We start from the raw sequence: 24649 nt of genomic DNA on the forward strand, positions 1-24649 counted from the left end.
TACTGCTTTCTGTCATTGCGCTGAGAGTACTAGCGAGGAGGCAGTTTCACCTTGGGTCAGGTCAGTTTCACGGTCTGATTCTGCACCCGCATCCTGCCCTTGGGCTTGCAAACAGTGCCGGGCTTTGCTTGAGGCTGCTGCCCCCCCAGCAAACATGGCCGCAAGTTTAGGTTTTTCAAAGGTTTCCAAGAACTTTTTTTCCCCCAAAAGAAGCTTTTTTCCCTGAATTAATAACCTGTCTGTGTCCTGTGTTTGCAGCCTAGATGGAGGGACCACATTTCACTGTCCAGGTGGCCTGAGATGACGTGCCCGGAAGCAGGCTGACTTTAACCTCTGCCGTTCACACTGAGCCGAGGTAACTGGTTACTGAGGACACTGTTCCAATGCGCCCGCACATAAAAACTTGGGAGTTTAAAGTTAGGCACCAAACCCCCTATTTAGGTACCTCCATAAACTGCGTCTATTTCCAGTGGTGCTGAGTTCCCGCAGGCTGCAGTGGGAGCAGGGGTGCTCTGCACATTTGATAATCCAACCATTTTAGGCCCCCTCACTACGGCTTTAGGAACCTACCTCAAGGCTCCTGCATTTGACCATTTGGGCCAGACATGCTGACGTGTGTCTGGAATGAACTGTTCCAGCCTTGGAGCAGGGGCTTGCTGCGGTGCTTGGCCCCACGTACCACGGAAAGCCACGTGGAGGAGTGGGACTTCCACACCAAACAGAGGCAGCAACAGATCCTGCCGGGTGGTGTAAAGCTGGCGTTACCCCACTGACATCCATGGTGCTTCGGCCACCTTCACACCAGCACAACTGAGAGCAGAACAAAGTGATTTTTTATGCTGTAAGTAAAACCTCCCCAGTCCAAGCTCATGGGAAATGCAATGCCCACTGCAGAGAGCAGGGTGCCCTGCCAGCTCGAACCAACTCACAAGCAACCCCCCTCCCGCCGACCCTGTCCAGCTGGGAGGCGGCCTGGGCCAGGCTGCCCCCGGCCAAAGGGCCATCAGTGGTTGGCAGCGTCTGCCCCGTGCCGCAGCCCCAGTGTCACTGGGTGAGCCCCTCGCTCACCCGCCAGGCGAAGGCCCCGTCTGCGGCAGAGCTCAGCCTTTGGGGGCCAGCAAGGGCTGCTCAAGCCCTTATGCAGACAGCAAGGCCAGCACACACTGTGGAGTGTCTGCAGGGTGGGGGCGCTGCCTGGCCAGCAGGGTTTGGGCTGGTGGGGCTGCGAGGGCTCTGGGGACTGGAGAACACGCTGCTCAGCCCTGCTGCAAGGGTCACCACCCTCCTCTGGATATTATCTGGCTATTCGACACAGGCCTGCAAAGCCACCAGCCGCGGGCCCTGAGCCTGCGCCCTGGGGCTGGGAACCCCACCATATGCCACTTGCCAAGCCAAACAAGTCACATTCTGGGGGCCAGTGAGGACGGCTCCAGTGGCCCCTGCCGGGCTGGTTCGCCTGCTGCCTGAGCAGTGGTGCAGCAGCTGGGAGGGGCCTGGCTGGGCTGGGCTGAATGGCTGGGTCTGGCTGGGTTCCCGGCTCCTAGGGCCCCTGCGGAGGTGTTGGCTGGCTGTGGACCTGCTAAGGAAGCAATTCACTGTCTGGCATTTTCTCCCAGAGGGAGCAGGGATGGAGGCAGATTCCCATCCCAGAAGCAGGGGGCTGAAGTGGTGGGTGCTTGGACTCAGAGGAGCCAGGAGAAATGACTGTAATGGAACAGCCTCTTCTTGGCGAGGAGAGAGGGCCCTGGACAGTGACAGGCAGAGCCAGCCCCGTCCCTCCTGGTAGCTCAGCATCTTCAAACCTATGTGTCAGATGGGGAAACTGAGGCACAGGAAGGGGACGTGATTTGCCTGAGGCTGCACAGTGAGTCAGTGGCTGAGCTGGGCAGAGAACCCAGGCGTCCTGACTCACAGTCGGGCACAAGAGCCTGAGAGAGGGTGGGGGTGTAGTGCTGGACGTGCCAGCTGCTGGCCAGAGGAACCCGGCGGTGCAGACCACGGGCTGTCAGCCCAGGGCTGCTTGAGGCCGGTGGCGTGAGTGTCCCATGGCAGTTTGACGGCAGCGGTGTAGCCGTGTCTGGCCCAGGAGAGACAAGGTCTGGGAGGGGATCGCTGGTACTGCCCAGCGTGTGTTGGTGCGAGAGAGGCTTTGGTGCTCACCGGTGCAGACACTGGGCTACTGGCACCAGGCCTGCCCCGACCTGGGCTCTCCACGGCAGTTTGGGTTTGGTTTGCCTGTGGGCTCGGTCCCTGTTCCCCAGCGCAGGGCTGTGCTGGGAGGGGGCCTGGGCTCCCCTGGGAGCAGAGCCCTGAGTTGATGGGGCTGGGCGGGTTTGAGCTGGAGAGAGGCACAGGCGTATCTTCGCCTCCCCACCAGTTTGCAGCCGTTGGGTGGGGTGAGCGGGCAACGAGAGACCAATGTCCAACCCCTCTTCCTGCCGCCCCCAGCAAACACCCAGCTCCGTGCTGCCCCCAGGCTACATTCATTGTGTTGCTTTGCATTAAAAAGTATCCCTGGCAGAATCCCAGCCCCATCGGCACGGCAGGGCACCAAGCCCCCAGCAGCTGGTGCGGGCACCAGGTCACACTGGAGACGCGCTGAGGGCTGAGACCAGGCTACGCGAATGATGGGAGCCCAGGCAGCCACTCGGTCACGGGTGGCTCTGACTCCATTCCAGCCGGCTCCTCGCCTGTCCCCAGCGCTCCTTTGCCCGCTGTTAGCCGTGCCGCCCAGTCCCTGCGCAACAGGGAAGTGGAGGGGCGGCAGGTGGGTGGCGTGCCGTGGTCTGTGGGGCGGCGAGCAGGTACATTCCTTGGTGGTAGGGTAGTGCAGTGCGGTGGGGGGTGGAAGCTACATTCAGGCAGGGTCGGGCAGCAGCCGGCCTGCGAGGAGACAGTGCACTTGGCCAGCTGTGCACAAGGCTGCGGGTCCACGCAGAGTCTGTGCCATCCAGGTCCCTCCAGTGCAAGGCTGTGTCAGGGGCCCCCCGGCCTCGCCAGGTGCAGCCAGGGCCACGCCAGGCACCAGGCAGAAGCGGAAGACGTCACTGATTGTTCACCCATCTCGTCGCATCATTATTTGGTGGCTAGTTTGTTATTTAAGGAGATTTCTCCCTGCCCCCGTGGCAGGGCAGGCGGAGAGCCGCCAGAGCGGGGGGGCCAGGCTAGGCCCCTCCCGACCTGCAACACAGAAGTGAGGGGCATGTTAGTGCTGGCATCGGAGCACGGGCAATGAGGGTGAGGGTGACCCCAGCATGGTCCATGAGCTGGTGCAGACGCGGCGTCAGAGGCTGGTTAGTCCCAAACCAACTGAGTCGCACAGGCCCCGAATGCCTCAATGCTGCTCTCCACCCCAGGACTCCTGCCCAGGCCTGGGGTGCTTGGGCCTCACCTCCCCACCCCCACCTGGGAACCCCAAGACTCGCCTGAGCACTATGGGGGGCATGTCTGAGGCCCACCTGCAGGAGCCATGCACCAGCTGGGATGAGGGGGCGGCACTGGGGGGGCTGGGCAGGCGCTGTGCTATGGTCCCCACACTGGCTGGGACACTCCGGGTCCCAGCACCACAGGCCTAGGCTCTGCCACTCTGGGTGCAAACAGGAGGCTGGTTGGGGGGTGCTGGCTCAATGGCCTCTGCCAGCCAGCAAACACCCCCCGAAACCTGTCTCTGGCGTGGGCCCAGAACAGGCACCTGCTGGGAACTGGCCAGTGTAGGGTTTGAATTGGCCACCTCGAGTCAGGGGCTCCATGGGCCGTGGAGCTGGGCCAGCCCCCCATCTCCTGGGCTGGCGCACACATGGGTTGAGGCAGTGACCTGGCCCTGCCCTGGGCCATCCACACAGGCCTGGGGTGCCCTGATGCCCACTAACCTGAGGAGCAGCAGCATTCAGGGGCACCTACCACGGGATAGCTCAGGCCTCTAGGCTAGTGACCCTGCTTCACCCACCTCCGCCGCACGGGTGGGGCAGTGCCCTGGGGCGGACGGGGCTGCCTCTCAGTAGCAAGCTTCCCAGGGATGGTGAGTGATGCAGGCACAAAGATGGGCATGGCCCCAGGGGGCGATGAGGTGGACACAGACAGTGACATGTGGCGGGAGGTTCACATCGGGGGCATGATCCCACACCCACCCCACCCCGTCCCTCCCCGGGGGTGTCTGCGGGGCAGGCTGCTCTGCACCTGGGCAACTCGCCGTGTGACTGGGGTGCAGCTTAGGAGAGCCGACGGAGGGAGAGCATCAGCTGCCAGCCACTGCTTGAGGCAGGGAGCCAGCAGACCGCTGGAGCAGTGCTGGGCGGGGTTCAGCCGGGCCTGGCCCCTGGGCAGAGTCACCCCGCAGGGAGAGGCAGGTAGGATCCCTCCCTGCACAATGGGCTGAGGCAGCATGACACGGAAGTAGTGCCTGCCCATGCCCTCCCCCCCGGCCTGGCCCAGCCCGAGCACCCAGGACACACTGGCAATGGAGGGGCTCTCCTGCCAGCACCCTCCCGCTGGCCTAGTAGAGCCCCAAGGCCTCCACACAGGGAGGGGGCACAGCCCCATGGAGGAGTAGGCGTGATGGTCATGGCCCAGGCAGCAGGTTCCAGGCAGGCAGGTGCAGCAACCAGCAAGAGGCGACAGAGGCGTCCCAGCAGCCAGGGGAGAGCGAGGGGAGGGGATGGGATGGTGATGGAGGGCAGATGAGTGAGGGGGGCTATCCCAGCCCCGGCTGAGCCGGGTCATACCTTCCTCTCCGGATGTTCCTGCCGAGGAGAGAGGACACAGAGAGGGGGACGGTTAGCGAGGCCTCCGGGGGCAGCCCTGCTGTGTGTGTCTGATCCTGCCCGGCTCTGCCCTGACCCCGCCAGGACCTTGCTCTGGGTGGCATGGGGCTGAGTGCCAGCGGCTTTGCAGGCCTGGCACGGTGCGCTGGGCTTGGGCTAGCCAGGCAGGGCTCACTTGGGCAGGTGCTGGGTGCTGAAAGGTCTGGCCCTGGTGCTAGGGAAAAATCTCAACCCCACAAGCAGTGGGACCTACCAGGGCGGAGGGGCTGCCCCATGCCCGTGGGTGCCCATCAGACCCTGCTTGGAGCCCAGTACCATGTGTTTTGGGTGCAGCTCTGGACAGCACCCGTGCGGCTAGGGCGTGAATGTGCAGGGTCCGAACGCTGGAGCCGCAGCGGGGCTGGGCCCGTCAGCCGCACTCAGCAGAACACACGCCAGGCGTGTGGCAGCCAAACAGCAACAGCCCGGGGTGGGAGCCCGGCCTGCAAGGCCCCCAGGGGCTGGGCCCAAGGCCACCCAGCCCGAGAGCCACCCCATGCCAAGATGGCTGTGCAGCAGTGGGCCAGCACCATCAGTCAGGGCTGGCCCAGGGAGCTCCCTGTCACAGCCCCAAGGCAGGGGCCTCCGGCCCTGTGCCTCTCGCTGCAGCCAGGCCGGGGGCCTGTTGCCGCTAGCTGGTGCGTGGGTTCAAGGCCAGGGTTCTCGCCACCCCTCCATGCGGGGCAAGGCGGAGCACACCACTCCGTGGGCTGTGAGGGCTCAGCAGACAGGGCACCCCCCACCCTGGGGACAGTGGGTGTGTGTGCAGGGGGCAGGCTCCTTGCTGAGTTATTTCTGCCTGTCTCCCTCCTGCCCCGGAGGCCCAGTGTCCCTCTGCCTCCCTCCCAGCTGCATGCTGCTCCCTCTGCCCCCTCAGTCTGATTTCCCCTGCTCAGCACGCTGCTGGCCTCTTGCCCAGAGCCCTCGCCCTCTGCCAGCCCCAGGCGTGCAGCAGCTGAGCTGCCTCCTGGCTGGCAGGGCCCCAGGCAAACCCCCGGAGTGACGTGCATTGTGGCGTGCGAGCAGAGTGCCCCCAGAGGTTGCAGTCAGGCTGGGGGAAGCCCTGCGGTGCCTCACTCCCCTTCCTGAGCCCAGTTAGGGGGCAACTCCGAGGGGACAGGGCCGGAGATTAGCAGTGTGGGGCACCAGCCCCCTTCCTTCGGCCCCTCCCCACATAGCACAGGAGCCGCACTGCCCCACAGCTGTCAGGGCCAGGCCCAGCTGTGGGGTGATCTGCCTCCAGTGGGTCAGACTGGCCAAGTCCATGGAGTGCAAGGGCTCCCCTGGCCCGGGAAAAGCCTCTGAGCAGGGCAGGGTCCGTGGCCCAGTCCCCAGCCCAGGCACGGCAGAAGGGTGCAATCAGGAAGAGGCAAACGGCGTTTCTTACTTGAATCCCCAGCCAGTCCCCCCGAGGACAATGGCCGCCACCAGCACCGCGCCAGCAATGGACCCGATAATGATGTTGGTGCCGCTGGGCCCTGCGGCAGAGAGGGGAGGAGAGCACAGGTCAGGTGTGGGGCGTGGGCACTGGCTGGTGAGGGGCACGGTGCAGGCAGGGCACCGCACGGACTCCGCGGTCGCTTCGCCCCCGTGGAGGCTGAGCCAGAAGCAAGGGGTGCCACGGGGGGCAGTGTGAGCCTGGCACGACCTCAGCTTCTCTGCAAGGCACCTGCCCTCTGAATGCCAGGGGCCACCCTAGGAGGGACCATGGGGAACGGGCACCCCCACCCTGAGGGCTCAGCAAATGGACCCCCGCAATTCCCATCCAGAGCCCTGACGCCAGCCACACACGGGGATGCCCTGAGCAGAGCCCGGCTCTGCTGTTCCTCAGCCGGCCCATGCCACCCGGGTTCACAGCGCCTGGCCCATGCAGGGAGGTGGGGGCTGGCAGCAGCTGGGAACCACCATGGGGCTCTTGGCACTGAGATGCCTGGTGGACGGGGGACACGGACCCTTGTATCTCTCGGTTTCGCCAGTGGGCTTGGGCTCCGGGATGGGGTCGTAGACGCTGCAGTCCTTCCCTGTCCAGTCAGCGTGGCAGATGCACTTGCCCTCATTGCTGCAGACCTGCGGCAAAGGAACGGGAGGTGGGTGACCGCCACAGGGAGTTGAGTCTAGCCCCGGCCAGGCTCTGTGCTCACCCGGGCCATGGGGCCTCACTGGGGCTGTGATGGGGGCGCTCCAGCCTTCGGCAGCTCTGCTCCTCAAAGCTGGGGCTCCCCAGGGGATGCCCCACAGCCTGAGAGCCCTGAGCATTAGAGCAGGGGGGCTGTGGTCTCTTCCACAGCCCAGGCTCCAGGTGCCCCAGGGCACCTCCCACCAGGGTTCCCACCCTGCCCCATGCTAGCCATCCAATCAGTCTAATCCACTGCCACGGGTCAGCGCCAGGAGCAAGTGATTCATGGCGTCCCCATGCCGCGCCCCCCTCAGGCAGTGACATGCATGCACCTCAGAGCGCAGAAGAGGGAAAGGCCAGAGGCCAGGGCTCAGCACAGGAAGGAGACAAGATGCTCCCTGCAGGGTGGAAATCAGGTACTGAGGGCAATGAAGATGGGAGATGCTGGGTGCCCCTGGGCAAGGTACCACCTCTGTGCTCCCATGCTGTGAGACCTTCTGCCGCGCAGAGCTTCTCCCTGTGGGCAGAGGGAGGCCTGGCATGCCCCAGCCCACAGCAAGGACTCACCCCATGGTCAAAGCAGATCATCCCGTCCCAGCTGCTAGGGCAGGAGCTGAAATTAAAGGCTGCTGCGGGAAGGCATTTGTGGTCAAGACACAGCATGCTGGGGCCGCAGGGCGTGCCGTCCTCCACATAGCTCAGATCTGACCCATCCACCAGCTGGACGTGCCCACCTCTGGGGAGGGGAAGAACAGCTGAGGGAGGGGGCAGGTGACACTGTCCATGCCCCAGGATGTGGCTAACATGCTCCAAGGCCCCAGCTCCTTGCCCGGGACCCAATGGGGTGCAGGCTGGGGGCATATCTGTGCGTCAATCGTGAACCCCCTCATGCACCACCACCTCCTGGGAGGATCGGAGCCTCCACTGGGCAGCAGGGGCTCCGCCAACTCTGGCTGGGGAGCTGTGCAGAGCTCTGCAGGGCCATCGGCACTGCCTGATGCCACCAGGGCACTGCCTCTGAACGGCTCTCCACACCGCAGCAGAAACGGGGGCTGGCGCCTGGACCGCCCAAGCTGAAGCACGTTAGTAAAAGGGGCATTTTACTGCCATGCGAGAAGAGCTGCCTGCCAACAGATGCTGGCCTAACCCCGTTTCACAGGTGGGCCCAGGCCAGGACGCTGGTTCCCAGCGAGCTGAGCGGGAGCGTCTGTGGTTAGGAGCCTGTTACAGCTGCACGATGAGCAGAGGTCGCCAGCAGGAGGTTTCCGTTTCCGGGGAGGTGGATTAACGACAGCAATGGAAGAACTGCCCCCCCTCCCCGCCCCCATGCTGCAGGAAACCTCTGCACCCCGGCACCGAGCGGGGTGGCTGTCGTGTACACATACCCTAGTCTGTGTCTCCTTCCTCTCTGCCACACTCTCTCTGAAGGGCTTAACTGACACTCCAGGGTTCCCAGAGCCAGGGCCCTCGGGGACGTACCGAAGTGACTGGGGCTGTGGACAGCTGAGGCCCTGCTTCCGGGGTCTGCACCGGGGACCCGGCAGTGCCCAGAGCCAGGAGGCTGAGCAGCACAGGGGGCCCAGGATTTGGATCTGATGACCACAGCAGAGGACCGTGCCACGCTGTAACAGCCGGTGCCTGCAGGGGAACGCTAGGCTCCGGGGCCAGCTGAACTGACAGGCTACAATGGGGTTCTCCCAAAGCCCAGCTCAGCTGCTCCCCTTCCCCACCCCACATGTGCCCTGGGGTAGGTGCACTGAGGGGGCCACTTAGAATCAGGGTCATATGGGATGCGCTGAGCCAGGAGAGGGCAATCAAGCCGATCCCACCGTGGCCAGCCCTGCCCTAGAGCAGCAATGAGATGCTCCCCTCGCCTCACACTGGGCCCCCGGGGCTGGGGAGCTGGCCTGGCCCAGGAGGGCCCAGGCACTGCATGCACTAAGCCAAGCCAGGCCGCTGGCCCCGGCCCCGGAGCAGCCCTGCCCACCTGCAGTCGACGGGTCTGTTCTGGTAATAGAAGGTCATCGTGGTGATCTCCCCGCTGAGCTCGCCCACCCGTGGCACGCCCGTGATATTAGTGCACAGCAGGTAGCCGCACAGGACGTCTCTGCAAGACAGGCACAAAGTGCAGAGCGGTGGGCCCAGGGTACCCACTCCCGCCCCAACCTAGCCCCAGCCCACCTGGCCTGGCCCAGCCCAGCTCAGCCCAGTTGTGGGAGGGGAGAGCAAGGAGTCCCAGCCATACAACTGGTTTGACAGCTGCCACGTGGCCACGCCCCACTGCCCTCGCAGCCTGGCAGGTTGGTCACAGGGGCTGGGCCCCGTGGCAGGAGAGGGGGTGGCATTCCCTGGGGAGTGGGGGAAGACCTTTTCTCGCCCAGAGTAGGTGCCAAGTAGATGGTGGCAGAGCGTGGAGGGGGATGGGAGGAGGTAGAGGAAGGCCAGCGCGGGGGCCGTGTGCACTGGGGCTGCGGGCAGCAGCTGGCATGGTCAGAGGATGCTGTGATGCCCGTGACCCACCCAGCAGAGAGGGCCCCAGCACTTACTGCTTGCTGCACTGCACCCAGGCTGGGCCCTCGCGCCCACAGTTCCCTCTCTCGGTCCCTTCCACATTCAGCTTCTCGTAGCAGAACCTGTCAGCAGCAGCTGGGGTAGGAGGGGAGCGGGGGCAGGGGTTACCTCCAGACATGGCCCTGCCCTCTCCCTGTGCCGCTTCTTCCCCCATCAGCCCCAAGCAGGGCGGTGTGGGAGCAGAGACATGTGCTCACAGGCCAGGCTCAGCCCCGCCAATGCCAAGTGCCTGCCTGGCAGAGCTCACCTGGGAGCACGTGGGCCAGGCATGTCGGTGTGAGACCATGTGGGGGGATGCAGCCGTCACGCTCGTGCTTTACAAACACGTCCCTTAGTGGTGGGGCAGGGAGCGTTAGCTGAGTCAGTGCCAGAGCCAGGAACAGAACCCAGGAGTCCCAGACCCCAGAACTGCCTGAGGCTCCTTCCTTCAGCGCTGTGCTGTAGCCCTGTTACTGGCCACATGTGCAGCATCACCACTGGCCAGGCCGGGTCCCACAATGGCTCCATTCACTAAGCCCCGTGGCTGAGAACAAACAAGCGGACAGCCCCCAAGGTCCATGCCGGGGCTCAGCCCCAACGTTAGGGGTGCGGCTGGCAGGGCCGCTTCCTTCCCACACACTCCAGTGGCACCAGGGTTTCTGCAGGGTGGGGCAGGGCTGCAGGCACCGGGAGAGAGACTAGCCATGAGTGCAGAGTGACATGCAGAGCACACAGAGAGCATGAGCTGGGGCCACTGATCAGCCAGGCAGTGTCTGACGAGCCGCAGGCCTGTCCCCCGGGCCCTTTGTGACAAAGCGGGACTGTTCTTAATGTTTCCTATGAATAGTGTGGGGGTGCCTCAGTTTCCCCTAGGCAGTTCTTAAGTATCTAGGTGGGGGGGATAAGGGTGTATGATCATTGCAGAGCCCTAGAAGGCAGGTGTGTGCAGGGGTCTGGACACAGAGAATGGTCGACACTCTGTCTCCTGGCAACTGATGGCCTGGACCCTTCCCCCCTGCAAGGTGAGAGCTAAAGGGTTGGAGAACAAAGGAATCAGGTGCCCTCCTGGCTCTGGAAAGGGACAAAGCCCAGAGGAGTGGGGCTGGAGGGAGTTTCAGTTTGGGGCTGGCTGAGACATGGAGTGAAGTGCAGACGTGGTTGTCTGGCTCACTGCCCCCCAGAATGGACCCAGCTGCGGGGTCCTGTTCTCTGCACCTACAAGCTCCGTGTTAGACCATGTTCCTGTCGTCTAATAAACCTTCTGTTTTACTGGCTGGCTGAGAGTCACATCTGACTGCGAAGTTGGGGGGCAGGACCCTCTGGCTTCCCCAGGACCCCGCCTAAGCAGACTCGCTGGGGGAAGCGCACGGAGGGGCAGAGGATGCTGAATGCTCCGAGGTCAGACCCAGGAAGGTGGAAGCCGCGTGAGCTGTGTGTTCTGCAGACAGGCTGCTCACAGAGAGGAGACTTCCCCAGAGTCCTGCCTGGCTTCGTAGGGAGCAGTTCCAAAGCATCGCCCGGGGACTCCGTGACACCCTTACACTGGAGTGTGTCACTGCATGGGAGGCAACTGGAGGAAAGCCAGACCTGTTGGGGTCCATGGCAAGAGGAGAACTAGCCCATCAGGATGTCCTGGCCTCACTCATTTCAATGGGCCTTGACCCTTAACATCCATAGTGGTTTATTGCAAATATCTGGGCCAGGTTCTCCATTGCCCTCCATCCTGCGCAACCTGTTCTGATGGTGCCAGGGGACCCATCTGAAGGCAGGTGCATCACTCCTCCGTGGCACTGATGCACTGACAGGGAGAGGAGGGAAGCCAGCATAGGGTGGGGGCCATGATGTTTCCTTTGGCAGGTTCCTTTTAACTGAGGGCTTCCAAGCTGTGTCTCTGCTGGCCAAGGAGAAGCGCGGCCGCAGGGGGATCTGCCGTGTGAAACCGCTGGAAGTGAATCGGGGCTTGATGTGGTTTTGCTTGAGCGTAAGCAAAGGGCCTGATTCTGCTCTCACTGACCGTATGGTGACCTGGAAGTGACTCTACTGGAGTCTGGGTGGCAAGGCCGGCAGGCAGGGAGTGACAGACATGCAGGGAGAGCCCAGAGTCTGTCTGCGTCGGCCGGCGGAGGGTTAGAGGGCTGCCGAGGGCAGTGTACCCAGAGCGCCCAGGGCAGAGATCGGCTCAAGGGCCTCAGACTCCGGAGCTGCTCTGTGCTGGCATTCAGCCTCCAGCCTGCTCTGCACACATGCCCCCCCCGGCACCCCTGCCCTGTGCATGCACTCCCCCATCTCACTGCAGCTCTGCACCCCCAGGCCAAGCTCAGCCAGGCACTTACCACGCCCCCAGAGTGCACTGCACTGTCTGTCCCGGCTTTTGCAGCTGCCCCCAAAGCACCGGCCCTGTGGAGCAGAGAGAGCCGATTTCACACAGTAGCACTTGCAGATGGGCACACGCGTGTTGACGTGCTCCCAGGCCTGGCATGGGGACTGCAGCCAGACAGCACGAGGGCAGGCATCACAGAGTTCACTGGAGCAGCCGTGTCCCTGGCCGGCCACCGGCTGCCTCAGGCCACGCGTCAGGCTGGGCTGTGTATGGGAGTCACTGGGAGCATCTTTCATGGAGCAGGAGTGCCAGTCTGTGTGCACAAGCAGCCGTGTCAGGGAGCCTGTCTGCGGGAGCAGGCATGTCTGCCTGTCCGGGGGGTGGGCGTGGGGGCATGGGGCTGTGCCAACCAGCCCGTCCGGGGGGTGGGCGTGTGGGCATGGGGCTGTGCCAACCGGCCCGTCCGGGGGGTGGGCGTGGGGGCATGGGGCTGTGCCAACCGGCCCGTCCGGGGGGTGGGCGTGGGGGCATGGAGCTGTGCCAACCGGCCCGTCCGGGGGGTGGGCGTGGGGGCATGGGGCTGTGCCAACCGGCCTGTCCGGGGGGTGGGCGTGGGGGCATGGGGCTGTGCCAACCGGCCTGTCCAGGGGGTGGGTGTGGGGATGTGCCAACCATCCCGTCCGGGGAGTGGGTGTGGGGATGTGCCAACCAGCCCGTCCGGGGAGTGGGCGTGGGGGCATGAGGCTGTGCCAACCAGCCCGTCCGGGGGGTGGGCGTGGGGGCATGGGGATGTGCCAACCAGCCCGTCCAGGGAGTGGGCGTGGGGCCATGCCAACCAGCCCGTCCAGGGAGTGGACGCGGATGTGGGGCTGTTACCTGCTTGTGGTCGCAGAAGTAGCCGTCCAGCTTGTGCAGGTTGGGCGGGCACTGCAGAGAAAGAAAGGGAGTTTCCATGAGCCCTGCTCGCACACAACTCTGCCAGTGCCTCGCAGCCCTGACCCCCCCACACCACACACCACCAGTCCCCCTCAGCCACAGCTCCCAGGCCGGGTCCCTGCCCCCGCTCTGCCTGCCAGGTGCCCCCTCGGCTCCTCCAGAGTCAGAGCTGGGCCTGGGGCAGGCCGGGCACAGCACAGCCCACGTGCTGGAGGCACTTTGCTCCAAAGCCACTGCACAGCGGCCAGGCAGGAGTCCTGGCTGAGCTCCCGCCCCTGCCCCCCAGCCCCTTCTCACCTGGCTGGAGTCCCCAGTGCAGCTCTCCGGGATGTCGCACTCATTCACGGCTTCCCGGCATGGTGTGCCCCGCGGCTCGTACTGAAAGAGACGGGAGCGAAGGCCATGACTGATGCGGGGCCGGGGGGGGAGGACAGGCAACAGAGCTGCCGAGTCCCCGAGGCGGAAATCCCCCCTCCAGGCTGGCTGCAGCACCCTCACCACGTCCTGGCCAGGGCGCAGGGACCGGAAGGGCATGTGCTCAGCCCCTCGGTGCCGTGACCCTGGGTCCGGGCTCCTGGGGGTCCTTTGGCGACTCGCTCCCTGGGGCCCGTTGGCTGGCTCTGTCCCTCCCTGCCCTGCCCAGGACACCAGGCTCTCTGCTCTGTGTGGGAAGGCCAGGGCAGGGACTGGCTCTGACAGGTGAATGGTTTGTTAATAACCTGCCCTGCCCCTGGAGGGGCCCTGCCCAGGCACTTGTGACTACATCGCCCTCTAGTGCCCGCAGTCTGCACTGGCCACTGGGCAGGACAGCAGCTCGCTCTCGCCAGTCTCACCTTGCAGCCTTTGCAGCAGAGCCCGTCGCTGCACATGGCATCGTGGGTCAGGGTGCACTTCTTGCAGCACTTGCCGCCGCCCTTTGCACACTCCTGCCCAGGAGAGACACAAGCAGATGCCCGTGGGGGTGGTCAGTGTCAGATGGCGTGTACTCATGCTTGTGGGCTGCGGGGTTAAGGCTGCAATCCTCCAAGCGGCCAGCAATGCCTGCTCCCGAATGCCGCCCCCCGGTGCCCTCCCTGAGGCCCAGCACGCACGTGCTGACCCAGTGCCTGAGCCCGAGCTGCAGGCCGGGAGCAGCAGGGCCAGACTCCAGGAATCCTCCTTAGCCTCCAATGTGTGTCTTCGCTCCTGCTGAACTGCAGGGGGTGGGGGCAGGCCCCAGCGTGCACCCCAAGGCCTGGTAACAGCCCCAGCAGCCCAGGCCTCTCTCCACCTCTCCCTCAGCCCCACATTACAACACCTGGTCCCTGATCAGGGCTGGGAGCAGGTGCCCAGCCCCCAGTGTCCCCATCCCACAACTGTGCCCCTCCCCCAATGTCCTGCACTCCAGTGGCTCACGGGCGGACGGGGGGGACTGAAAACAGGCACCACCCTTTGCGCAGCCCCTCACCGCAAGCGAGCCGCAGTCGCATTCCTCTCCGGCCTGCACAAAGCCATTGCCACACTCAGGGGGGTCCAGCAGCTGCAGGGAAGAAGAGAGAGGAGACGGTTCCTGCAGCTGTCCTGGTGCGGGCGTGGGCCACGCTATGGGGCACGTGGCGCTGGGGCCGAGCACTGCACAGACACAGGGGATCTGGGCCCTGCCCGGGGCTCCCCATGTGACCGGGCAGGAGGGAGCCAGGCAGCTGGGGTGCAGGATGTGTTTCCAAGGCCTTCCTGGACCCGCCTCCCCTGTGCCGAGAAGCTGGGCCGGGCTCGTCCCGAGAGCCCTGCGGCCCTGGGAATTGCAGTCGCGGAGACGAACATCTGGCTCCTTTGCTGCTGAGGCGAAGGCGGCAGGCTCTGGATCCCACCCTGGCCCCACACGACAGGAAGGGGGGAACTCCCCACTCCAGATCCCCGTCTGCTGGGGGCTCAGCCGTCTCCCAGCTCAGGAGCAATTCGGTGCCCTGCCCCTGCCCCTGCCCCTGCCCTGCAAGCCAGCGCTTCTGGAGCCTTGGGAGCCCCGCCTAGGCACCCACCCTGCCCAAAGGCGACCCCCTCCTGGGGCCCTTTCAGACATGGGCCTGTCTGCTCAGCCAGCTGGCCAGGGGCCTGTGTTCTGCTGTGGACACTGGTGGCCCGGGAGCTGGGAGGCGGGAGAGCCGCCACGCCCAGCAAAGGGGAACAGCTCTCGGGACTGTGCTGCCAGGGCAGGTAGGAGTCCAGCCCACAGGCCTGGCCAGGGCAGGGCTGGGGGGGTACCTTTAAGGGTTTGTTAAAGAGGCAGCTGCCCCCACCCTCCTGCAGGAACTGGCCGTACTCCTCGATGCTGCAGCGGGAGAACTTGCACGGGAGGTAATACCTGGGGGAGGAGACAGCACAGTTAACAGCTGCCATGCTCAGTGCCCTGGGATGGGCACCCAGTGCCATGTGCTACCCCCTCCCGCCCCCCGCCCGCCAGGGCCGTGCGCCTGCCCCACAGTCTATTTCCTACTACACTCTGCATCCTACCCAGCTCAGGAGGAGACGCACTAGCTGAGCATTCAACTCTCTAGCGATGCCCAGAGTCACCCACAGGCTGGGCATTCCCAGCCCTGCAGTGCCCAGGGGCTGCAGGCCAGTCCCTCCGCTGAGGCTCCTGGAGCATCAGCTGTGACAGCAAGGGAGAGGGGGGAGCCCCATGGGGTCAGGCCGGACTGACCACATCCTGGCTGCTGCAGGCTTAGCTCGGTCCCTCAGCAGCCGATAACCAGGGTCACACACCAGCCCAGGGCTGAGTGGGGTCTGGGAGGAGGCTCTCTGAGCACACAACAGGTGAATTTAACATGTGTGGCTGCTGGCACCTGTCAGGCCAGCCTAGGAGCCGTGCCGCTCTGCACAGCGACACAGGCCTCACCAGCGAGATCAGCCCTCCCCCTGCTCCCACCCACTGGATCCAGCAGGGAACTCACCCCGTGTCTTCCATGATGCACCCCAGCCAGGAATCTGGACACCGGCAGTCCCCTGCAGAGAGACGTGGCAGCCCTTGCAGTCATGGGGCCTAAGGCCCAGACAGTGAGTCCGCCCGGGGCATCTGGAAAGAGCCTCACCCCCGCTCCACCCCCGGCACTCCCCAGGCCGCAGTGGGTTGCAAAGCAGCGGGCTCAGCTGCCCCAGCAATGGGGACACGGCACCCCCTTCTGTCATTTCAGAATGCAGCCCCAAATCAGCTTCCTAAGTCCTCAAAGCCAGGATTCAGTAATGTGCTGCTCAGACGGGGACCCTGGCCTATCCCGAGCGCAATCTCCCCTCACCAGGCCCCGCTGGTCTGGTACCCCGCCCCCAGGGCTGACCCTCATTCAGAGACCCCCAGACTGTACATGCTGGCAATGGGGCAATCCCAGACCCAGCTCTGCAGCCTGTTGCTCCTTGCACCCTGGAGAGAGTAGCAGGCACTTCTTACTGCCCCTGCCGCCTGACTCGCCAAACCCCTGTTTGGCCCCATCGCCCCAGCCACGCGCCCCAGCTCAGCCTGCTGTCCCGGGTCAGTCACTTCGAACACCCGCTCCTCCCTGCCCACTGCACACACGCAGCCAACACTCCACCCGTACTCACACTCCAGCCTCTAGCTCCGCAGGCCTCTGCCCCATGGCACTTACCAGGCACACGGAGCTGCCATGATGTTTGAGATGGGTTAGCACCCCAACACCCAGCCCAGGGGATCTTGAACTGACCACACATAGAATCACAGAATATCAGGGCTGGAAGGGACCTCAGGAGGTATCTAGTCCAACCCCCTGCTCAAAGCAGGACGAACCCCAACTAAATCACCCCAGCCAGGGCTTTGTCAAGCCGGACCTTAAAAACCCCTAAGGAAGGAGATTCCACCAGCTCCCTAGGGAACCCGTTCCAGGGCATCACCACCTGATATAGCCAGGAGCTGAGCTGATGTCTCACCTGAAGGAGGTACCAGCACCCCTAGCACCAAGCTGGGAAAGTGGGTTCAGTAAAGGCTCAGAAGGGTGCCCCCTACTGATGCACCACTCTTCCTGCAGCACCTAGGTTCCCCACCCAAGGACTGGCCTAGCTGTCCGCTGCTTAGCACATGCCCAGCCCCTGGTGGAACAGCTGCAGCCCGTGAACGGCAGTGCCAGCTGTTCTTGGCACCCCTTGCAGGTGTCAGAGCCAAACCTTCAGCCCTCCTCTGGGCGCTCAGCACCCTACCTGCAGAGCTCCGGTGCTTGTTCCACATCATGCCAATGTTCTGCCCGAGGGTCTGAGCCAGAGTCACAGCCATGGCGCCAACGTTCCCGTACTGCATGGGGCGGCGAGGGAAACGACAAAGCCATCAGAGCTGCTGGAAGGGGAGAGACTCCAGCAGCCCCGGTCTGTGCGCTCATCCCCATGGAGAACAGTGCAAGCCTCTGCAAGTGGGGCTCCGTGAGCTCCCCCAAGCCCCCTTCACAGCCCCTTATCCATTGCCTCCCCCAGCATCAGGCTCCAGCCCCTCTGCCAAATCCTGCAGCCCCACAACCTCCCAGAACCCTGCCCCACAATCCCATACCTCCCCCCCCCAGATCCTGCAGCCCCACAACCCCTTACAATCCTGCCCCACAATCCCATGGCCTCCCAGTGCAGTCCCACAGCCTCTCAGTATCCTGCTTTGTAGCCCAGCACCCTCCTACTGCTCCCCCCACGTCCCATCTCCAAGGCAGAGGCTGTGTTAGGCTGAGGGTCAAAGTTGCATGGAGAGGACCACGTTCCCTCCAAGCCCCTGGACTCCTCTGCCCCAGAACAGGCAGGACTCTCTTCCCCACCCACCTCATTGACACCCCCACCCCGGGTGAGCGAGCAGATCCCTCCGATGTAGGCAGTCCCGCTGCGGCTGCTCTGGAACGTCCTCCCACTGCAAGGGAGCAAAGAGGGTGGAGGTGAGGGTGGCAGCCCAACTGCCTGGCTCTTAGTGTCACTCGCACCCAAGGGCTCAGCCCTGGCTGGTCTTGTGAAAGGAACCTTCCATGGAGGAGGGAATGGAAAGACAACATGCCCTCCTGTCAAAAGCCAGGCCTGGGAGCCAGGACTCCTGGGTTCTCTTCCTGGATCTGCCACTGACTAACAGTTTCAGGCTTCCCCCTCCATGTCTCATAGACCCATACACTTAAGGCGAGCAGGGACCATCGTGATCCTCTAGTCTGCCCTCCTGCACATCGCAGGCCACAGAACCTCACCCACCTCCTCCAGTAACAGACCCAGAAACTCTGGCTGAGTTACTGAAATCCTCAAATCATGGTTACATCAAGGTTACAGAGAACCCTGCATTTACCCTACTTCAAACCAGCCAGTGACCTGTGCCTCGTGCTGCAGAGGAAGGTGAAAACCCCCCAGGGTCTCTGCCAATCTGACCTGGGGGGAAATTCCTTCCCAGCCAGATTTAGTGATCAGTTAGACCCTGAGCATGTGGGGAAGACTCACCAGCCAGACACCGGGGAAAGAATTCTCTGTAGTAACTCAGAGCTCTCCCCATCTAGTGTCCCATCACCAGTCATTGAAGATATTTGCTAATAACAGGTGTGCGTGGGCCACATGCCACTGTTGGCAGTTTCATCATCCCATCCCCTCCATAAACCCGTCAAGCTCAGTCTTGAAGCCAGTTAGGTTTTTTGCCCCCGCTGCTCCCCTTGGGAGGCTGCTCCAGAACTTCACTCCTTTGATGGGTAGAAACCTTGACCTAGTTTCAAGTCTAAACATGTTGAAGGCCAGTTTATAGCCATTTGTTCTTGTGCCAACATTGGCCCTTAACTTAAGTTACTCCTCTCCCTCCCTGGTGTTTATCCCTTTGATGTATTTTTAGAGAGCAATCAGATCTCCCTTCAGCCTTTGTTTGATTAGGCTAAACAAGCCAGGCTCCTTAAGTCTCCTCTCCTAAGGTAGGTTTTCCATTCCTTGGATCATCCTAGCAGCCCTTCTCTGCACCTGTCCTGGTTTGAATTCATCTTTCTTAAACATGGGAGTCCAGACATGCACACAGCGTTCCAGATGAGGTCTCACCAGTGCCTTGTATAATGGCAATAAAACTTCCCTGTCTCTCCTGGAAATACCTTGGCTGATGCATCCTAGGATCATATTAGCCTTTTTCACAGCCGCATCACATTGGCAGCTCATAGTCCTCCTGTGATCAGCCAATATACCAGGTCTTTCTCCTCCTTTGTCACTTCCAACTGAGAAGTCCCTCACTTATAGCAGAAGTTTTTGTTGTTTAGTTCCTAAATGCATGCCTTTGTACTCTGCACTATTCAATTTTATCCCATGGCTATTACTCCAGTTTTCAAAAGTCATTCAAATCTTCTTGTAGGATACTCCAGTCCTCCTCCCAACTTCCTGTCATCTGCAAATTTAATTAGCACACTCCACTTTTTGTGCCAAGGTCATTGACAATGTTAAATAAGTTTGGTCCCAGGACCAATCCAGGAGGAACTCCACTTGTAACCTCCCTCCAGCCTGATAGTTCATCTTTCAGTGTGACCTGCTCTAATCTCCCCTTTAACCAGTTCCTTACTCACCTTTCAATACTCATATTAACCTCCATCTTCTCCACATTAAGCAATAATTTCCCATGTAGAATTATATCAAAAGTTTTACTGGAATCCAGGTAGATGAGATCTACTGCATTTCCTCAGTTTCCCCATCTATAAAATGGGGATGATGACCCTGCCCTATCCCATAGAGGACTGTGAGGATTAGTTAATCAGAGTTAAAATTGCAAAGTACTATGTGTATTCTCAACATGAGCCTCTTCAGGAGGGGGTGCTGTGGGGAGCAGGGTAGGGGCATTGGCTGTGGGGAGAGCTCTCGGCTACTCCAGTCCCGGCCCCTCCCAGAAGGGGGCACTGTGGGGAGCGGGGCAGGAGTGCCGGCTGTGAGGGAGTGAGGAGGGCTGCACGGCCATCCCAGCTCTCACGAGAAGAGATGGACAGCATCGCTCTGCTCCGGCAGCGCCTCCGTCCGGTATCTCATGAACTCGCTCAGCGTCTGCAACGAATCCTCCTCCACGTGGATCTTGTCCTTGGAGGCCCACGTTTCCATGGCCACCAGCACGATGCGCGTGTTCAGCTGCTCCTTGTATATCTGCAGTGGCAGAGGAAGGGGACAGGCCATTACAATCCCAGCAGCCTTTGCAACCTCCCCAGGCTCCTGTGACATGAGGGTGGTGCATGGCCCTCCCCAGGCACCCCTGCTCTCTCAGCGGGGAACCTCCCCCCCCCCCCACGCACTCATCCAAGCAGGTCAGCCGGCAGCGGGAGAGGACACAGCCAGCACTCACCATGTCCGCCAGGTTCACCACGGACTTGGCAAAGTTGCTGGTGAGGACCACAGAGCGGCGCAACTGTTCGAACTGGAAAAGAACACACACAGGAGAGCAATGCAGGGTGGCTCTCACCCCACCCGCCACAGCGCCCCCTGCTGGGAGAGGCCGGGGCTGGAGCAGCCAGGAGTTCCGCCCCCCCTCTCCCCAGCCAGCGCTCCTGCCCCGCTCCCCACAGCACCCCCTGCTGGGATAGGCAGGTGCTGTGCCCTGGGTAGTCTGCTGTGTTCAGCCTGCCTCTTGCCCTGAGCACAGCTGAGACGCTGGCTGGCCCCAGGGCTGGGTCGTCCCGTCTCTGCAGGGGAGAGGGGCCCCGGCCCACGCACTCACCAGCTGATGGTCGTTGACCACCACCAGCTCGATGTACTTGGTCTCGCTGTGCACGGTGCGCTGGGCTCGCCGCACCTGGGGAACGCAGAGAGAGACGTGAGCAAGAGCGCGGGGCCGAGGGAACCCTCTGGGCTGCTGGAAACAGACAGGACCCACGGTCCCCTCTGGGGACACTTGCCCTGGGCCACCGGCCCAGCCAGCCTCTGGCTGGGACTGAACAGCCTTTGGTTCCTGGCCAGTCTGGGCCCTGCACGGCTGGCCCTGGAAAGCTCAGCACCCCTCCCCCGGCCCCTGAGCCCTCTGCTCCCCTCCCCCCACCAGCCTGAGCGTTCAGCTCCCGCCCCCGGCCCACCCCAAGTGCTCAGCTCCCCAGCCCACCCCTGAGCACTCGGTTCCTCCCGCCCAGCCCGCTGGCTGAGCAGTGCCCTACCTGCCGCCTCCTTCTCAGTCTGGGCCGGGTGTCTGGGCCCTGCTGACTCAGGGCAGCAAACAGGCAGCCTAGGGGCAGAAGCGCAGCGGGGTCAGGTGGGGGTGATGATGGGGCTGGCAGGCAGGGCCAAGGCAGATGGTCACAGGGCTGGATCCTCCAGCCAGGGTCCAGTGGGAGGCAGAGCCAGGGCTGCTGCTGGGCAGGGGTGGAAGTGACCAGGTGTGATGAAGTCGGAACTTTTTGCAATACTTTGTATGACTCCTGTGTGCCTGGCTGGGAACAGGTTTGCTCTCCAGGCAGGCTCAGAGACATGCGGGGCGGGGGTCGCCTTGAGCAGACTGACCGGTTCTTAAAAAGGACTGGCCAAGGCCGACCCATATCAATGGAAAATCCAAGACGACCATGGAAAACCCAGTCACCAAGACATTGACACTCAGCAACCCACAGCCCAGAGGGAGGGGGCTTTTCCTGCCTCTCAGCAGGGAAGCGGAGCAGAGACTCCTGCTCCAGAACAAAGGGCCCTCTCCCCTGGGAACTGACCAAGGAAGGAGTCAGAGAGACAAAGCCTGCAAGCGGAGATCACTGCAGCTTGGCAGGGCTCTGGGTTGGTCAGAAGGGACAATGCTTTAATCTGCAGTTCTCTGGGCTTCCCTAAGGGCTCCCTGTGCTGGGTTCCAGCTGACTAATCAGCCTGCCTGCTCTGGCAAGGCTGCAAGCCTCCCTGGGAATACCTGGGGAGGTGCATCAGTCCCTGCTGAGGGGCAAGTCCCTAACCAGAGTCCAGGGCAGTGGGATTGGCTGAGCAGAGTGCCCGGGGTGACCCCCCAGAGGACCAGGTGGTGGGGGAGGCGGTGAGGCCATGTGCCCCACCTGAAGGAAGAATGACACCCATGGGGTCTGGCACACTGAAGGGTTCCTCCCAGAGTGGGTTCCAAAGCTGGGGCGTAGCTGTGGATCCGACACCAGGTGAGAAGGGAGCTAGCTCTCAGCACAGGCAGAGGGCTGGGCGTGCCGGGGAGGCAAACTCACCTTGAGGGAAGCCCATAGAATGGACATGGGGGGGCGAAGCAGCTTCTGTAGATCTGCTTCCCGCCAGCTTCTCGGCTCAATGGCCCTAACACAACTTAAGGGCCACTGTGTCATGGGGAGCGGGGCTCGCATGCACCACTCACCTGGCTCTGTGCACCCCTGAGCGGGACGGGGAGCAGGCATGCGCTGGATCAGGTGAGGCAGGGGCCCCTGCGCAGGGAACAAGAGAGCAGGAAGGTCACCGGTGGCTTTCCCAGCTCCAGCCTCCAGCCTGGGCCACAGCCCCCTTCGCAGGGCAGGCTGGGGCCAGGAGCTACCATGCCTTGGTTTCCTTACCATGGACGGGTGGGTAATCCCAGTGCACTGGCCACCTACTGCTCAGGTAATTCCACCCTGCCTCCTGGGACTTGCCTGCACTGCAGGATTGCTTCCTGTTTATCCCTGGGGCCTTGGGTGCAGAATAGGGGACAACTCCAGCAGAGTGGGATTATTCTCCACTCTGCCCCACCCCAGAGGGGCTGCATCTGTGGGATCCTTCAGTGTGACAGAGGCTCCCAGAATGAGGTATGAGGAATGCCTCCCTGCCCAGTTCTCTCTCCTGAGGGTGGCACCAGGGGAGCGGTCCTGGATCTGAGACAATGAGTTCAGGTTTTCATCAGAGCCTTTCAGAAAAGGTCCCTACTGTGTCATCCATGAGCCAAGGAGCAGAGGAGGGAGACCCTTCTTAGGCTCTGCCCATCTGGCCGAGCAGCTGAGCAGAGGGCCGGAGCTCTGGACTATAAGGAGGAGTCAGAGAAACAGGTTCCAGCTCTGGGTTTTACAGCCCCACCCCCCACACAGACCCCAGCCCCAGGCAACAGGAGGATGAGCAGGGCCCTGGAGTTCCCCTGGGTGAGCTTGCCCACAGAGGCTCTCTGCAAGGGAGACAGGGACAAGTGGGCAGGGGGGGAGAAGAAGAGGGGGCTCCCCAGCACCGTCTGCCCTGGGAGTGGGTCCCCAGCACCAGCTGCCCTTGCCTATGCATGGCCCAGCCAGCTGGCTGGGGGATCCCTAACCTGTGCTGGGGAGCCATCCCCATGGGAACCCTGGGAGCGAGGGCTTCACCACCAGAGCAAGGTAGCAAGGTCTCTGCAGACTGTGTGTGTGCCCAACACAACCCACACTGGTTGTGCCTCCCATGACACCAGCATCCCCTCCAGCCTGTGGGGGGTTGAGTGAGTCCCAGCACCGGCCCGACGGGAGCTGCCCCCACCCAGGGACCGGGGTCCCAGCACCAAGGCCCATTATCCACACCCAGAAGTGCGAGTCCCAGGGACAGAGTCCATCTCCCGAGCCAGAGGAGGCATCCCCAGGCCTGCCCGCTGTGTTTCAGCCCCTTGCCGCCACACTGACACCAGGGATCATTAATTGATGACTTCTGTGGCTGAAGGGGCCAATTTCCGGCTGGGCCAGCGGCAGGGTAGCAGGGATAGGGTTTCAGCCATTCCATGCTGCCAGATGGCTGGGTTATCGGCCTCGGGACGCAAGGGGGTGAGAGCAGGGGAAGGAGTGGGGGAGGCCCCTCATGGCCCCACACCCTTACCCCACCCACCAGCGCTTGAGGGCCTATTAGACCCCACAGGGGCTCTCACCCCAGCAGCCCTTGTAGGCACAGCCTGCCCATCCTGCGGGGATGGTGTGGGGCTGGGGAAACCGAGGCAAGGCTGGGGGCGGGGAGACACTCCATGGACTGAGGGAGCGGGGGGAGGGGGAAGCTAATGACTGGATGGGGAGCAGATGGCAGATGTCCATGGAATCTCCTTCCATTTGCTGCCATGGCAACAAGGGGAAAGGAGGCACTCTGGGAAATCCCTCTGGCCGCAGCCTCAGCTGCAAGGCTTTGGATTTAAATGGGCCAGTGCAGGCAATACTAGAACCTGGTGTCCGAGCGCCCAGAACCCGGCGCCGGCGTCTGAGCACCCATCCGAGCGCCCAGAACCCGGCGCCGGAATCTGAGCACCCATCCGAGCGCCCAGAACCCGGCGCCGGAATCTGAGCACCCATCCGAGCGCCCAGAACCCGGCGCCGGAATCTGAGCACCCATCCGAGCGCCCAGAACCCGGCGCCGGCATCTGAGCACCCATCCGAGCGCCCAGAACCCGGCGCCGGAATCTGAGCACCCATCCGAGCGCCCAGAACCCGGCGCCGGCGTCTGATCACCCATGCGAGCGCCCAGAACCCGGCGCCGGCGTCTGATCACCCATGCGAGCGCCCAGAACCCGGCGCCGGCGTCTGAGCACCCATCCGAGCGCCCAGAACCCGGCGCCGGCGTCTGAGCACCCATCCGAGCGCCCAGAACCCGGCGCCGGAATCTGACAACCCATCCGAGCGCCCAGGACCCGGCGCCGGAATCTGAGCACCCATCCGAGCGCCCAGAACCCGGCGCCGGCATCTGAGCACCCATCCGAGCGCCCAGAACCCGGCGCCGGAATCTGAGCACCCATCCGAGCGCCCAGAACCCGGCGCCGGCGTCTGATCACCCATGCGAGCGCCCAGAACCCGGCGCCGGCGTCTGATCACCCATGCGAGCGCCCAGAACCCGGCGCCGGCGTCTGAGCACCCATCCGAGCGCCCAGAACCCGGCGCCGGCGTCTGAGCACCCATCCGAGCGCCCAGAACCCGGCGCCGGAATCTGAGCACCCATCCGAGCGCCCAGAACCCGGCGCCGGCATCTGAGCACCCATCCGAGCGCCCAGAACCCGGCGCCGGCATCTGAGCACCCATCCGAGCGCCCAGAACCCGGCGCCGGCATCTGAGCACCCATCCGAGCGCCCAGAAC

General features: G+C 63.0%; 1 protein-coding gene across 5 annotated transcripts in view; it reads right to left on the reverse strand.

The window, feature by feature from the left end:
* Positions 1-815: 815 nt before the first annotated feature.
* ADAM11 (ADAM metallopeptidase domain 11) overlaps positions 816-24649 on the reverse strand; it is a gene marked incomplete at its 3' end in the record, with an annotated part of 50709 nt that continues 26875 nt past the window's right edge. For 3 of the 5 annotated variants that reach the window (XM_084615559.1, XM_084615560.1, XM_084615557.1), the window contains exons 7-27: positions 21975-22041; positions 20803-20870; positions 20373-20447; positions 20001-20072; positions 19638-19804; positions 17501-17585; positions 16904-16994; positions 15652-15703; positions 14963-15062; positions 14169-14240; positions 13555-13647; positions 13019-13099; positions 12662-12712; positions 11799-11862; positions 9462-9561; positions 8903-9022; positions 7483-7651; positions 6752-6866; positions 6187-6277; positions 4722-4739; positions 816-3180 (exon numbers count right to left, since the gene is read on the reverse strand). In XM_084615559.1, coding sequence (XP_084471685.1) covers positions 3165-3180; positions 4722-4739; positions 6187-6277; positions 6752-6866; positions 7483-7651; positions 8903-9022; positions 9462-9561; positions 11799-11862; positions 12662-12712; positions 13019-13099; positions 13555-13647; positions 14169-14240; positions 14963-15062; positions 15652-15703; positions 16904-16994; positions 17501-17585; positions 19638-19804; positions 20001-20072; positions 20373-20447; positions 20803-20870; positions 21975-22041 — 1767 coding nt within the window. Of the gene's footprint in view, positions 3181-4690; positions 4740-6186; positions 6278-6751; positions 6867-7482; positions 7652-8902; positions 9023-9461; positions 9562-11798; positions 11863-12661; positions 12713-13018; positions 13100-13554; positions 13648-14168; positions 14241-14962; positions 15063-15651; positions 15704-16903; positions 16995-17500; positions 17586-19637; positions 19805-20000; positions 20073-20372; positions 20448-20802; positions 20871-21974; positions 22042-24649 lie in introns of those variants that run through there. The other 2 variants (XM_084615558.1, XM_084615556.1) reach the window with 2 other exon arrangements.

The sequence above is a fragment of the Lepidochelys olivacea genome, assembly GCF_965140295.1.
Source record: "Lepidochelys olivacea isolate rLepOli2 genome assembly, chromosome: 27".
Lineage (NCBI taxonomy): Eukaryota > Metazoa > Chordata > Testudines > Cheloniidae > Lepidochelys > Lepidochelys olivacea.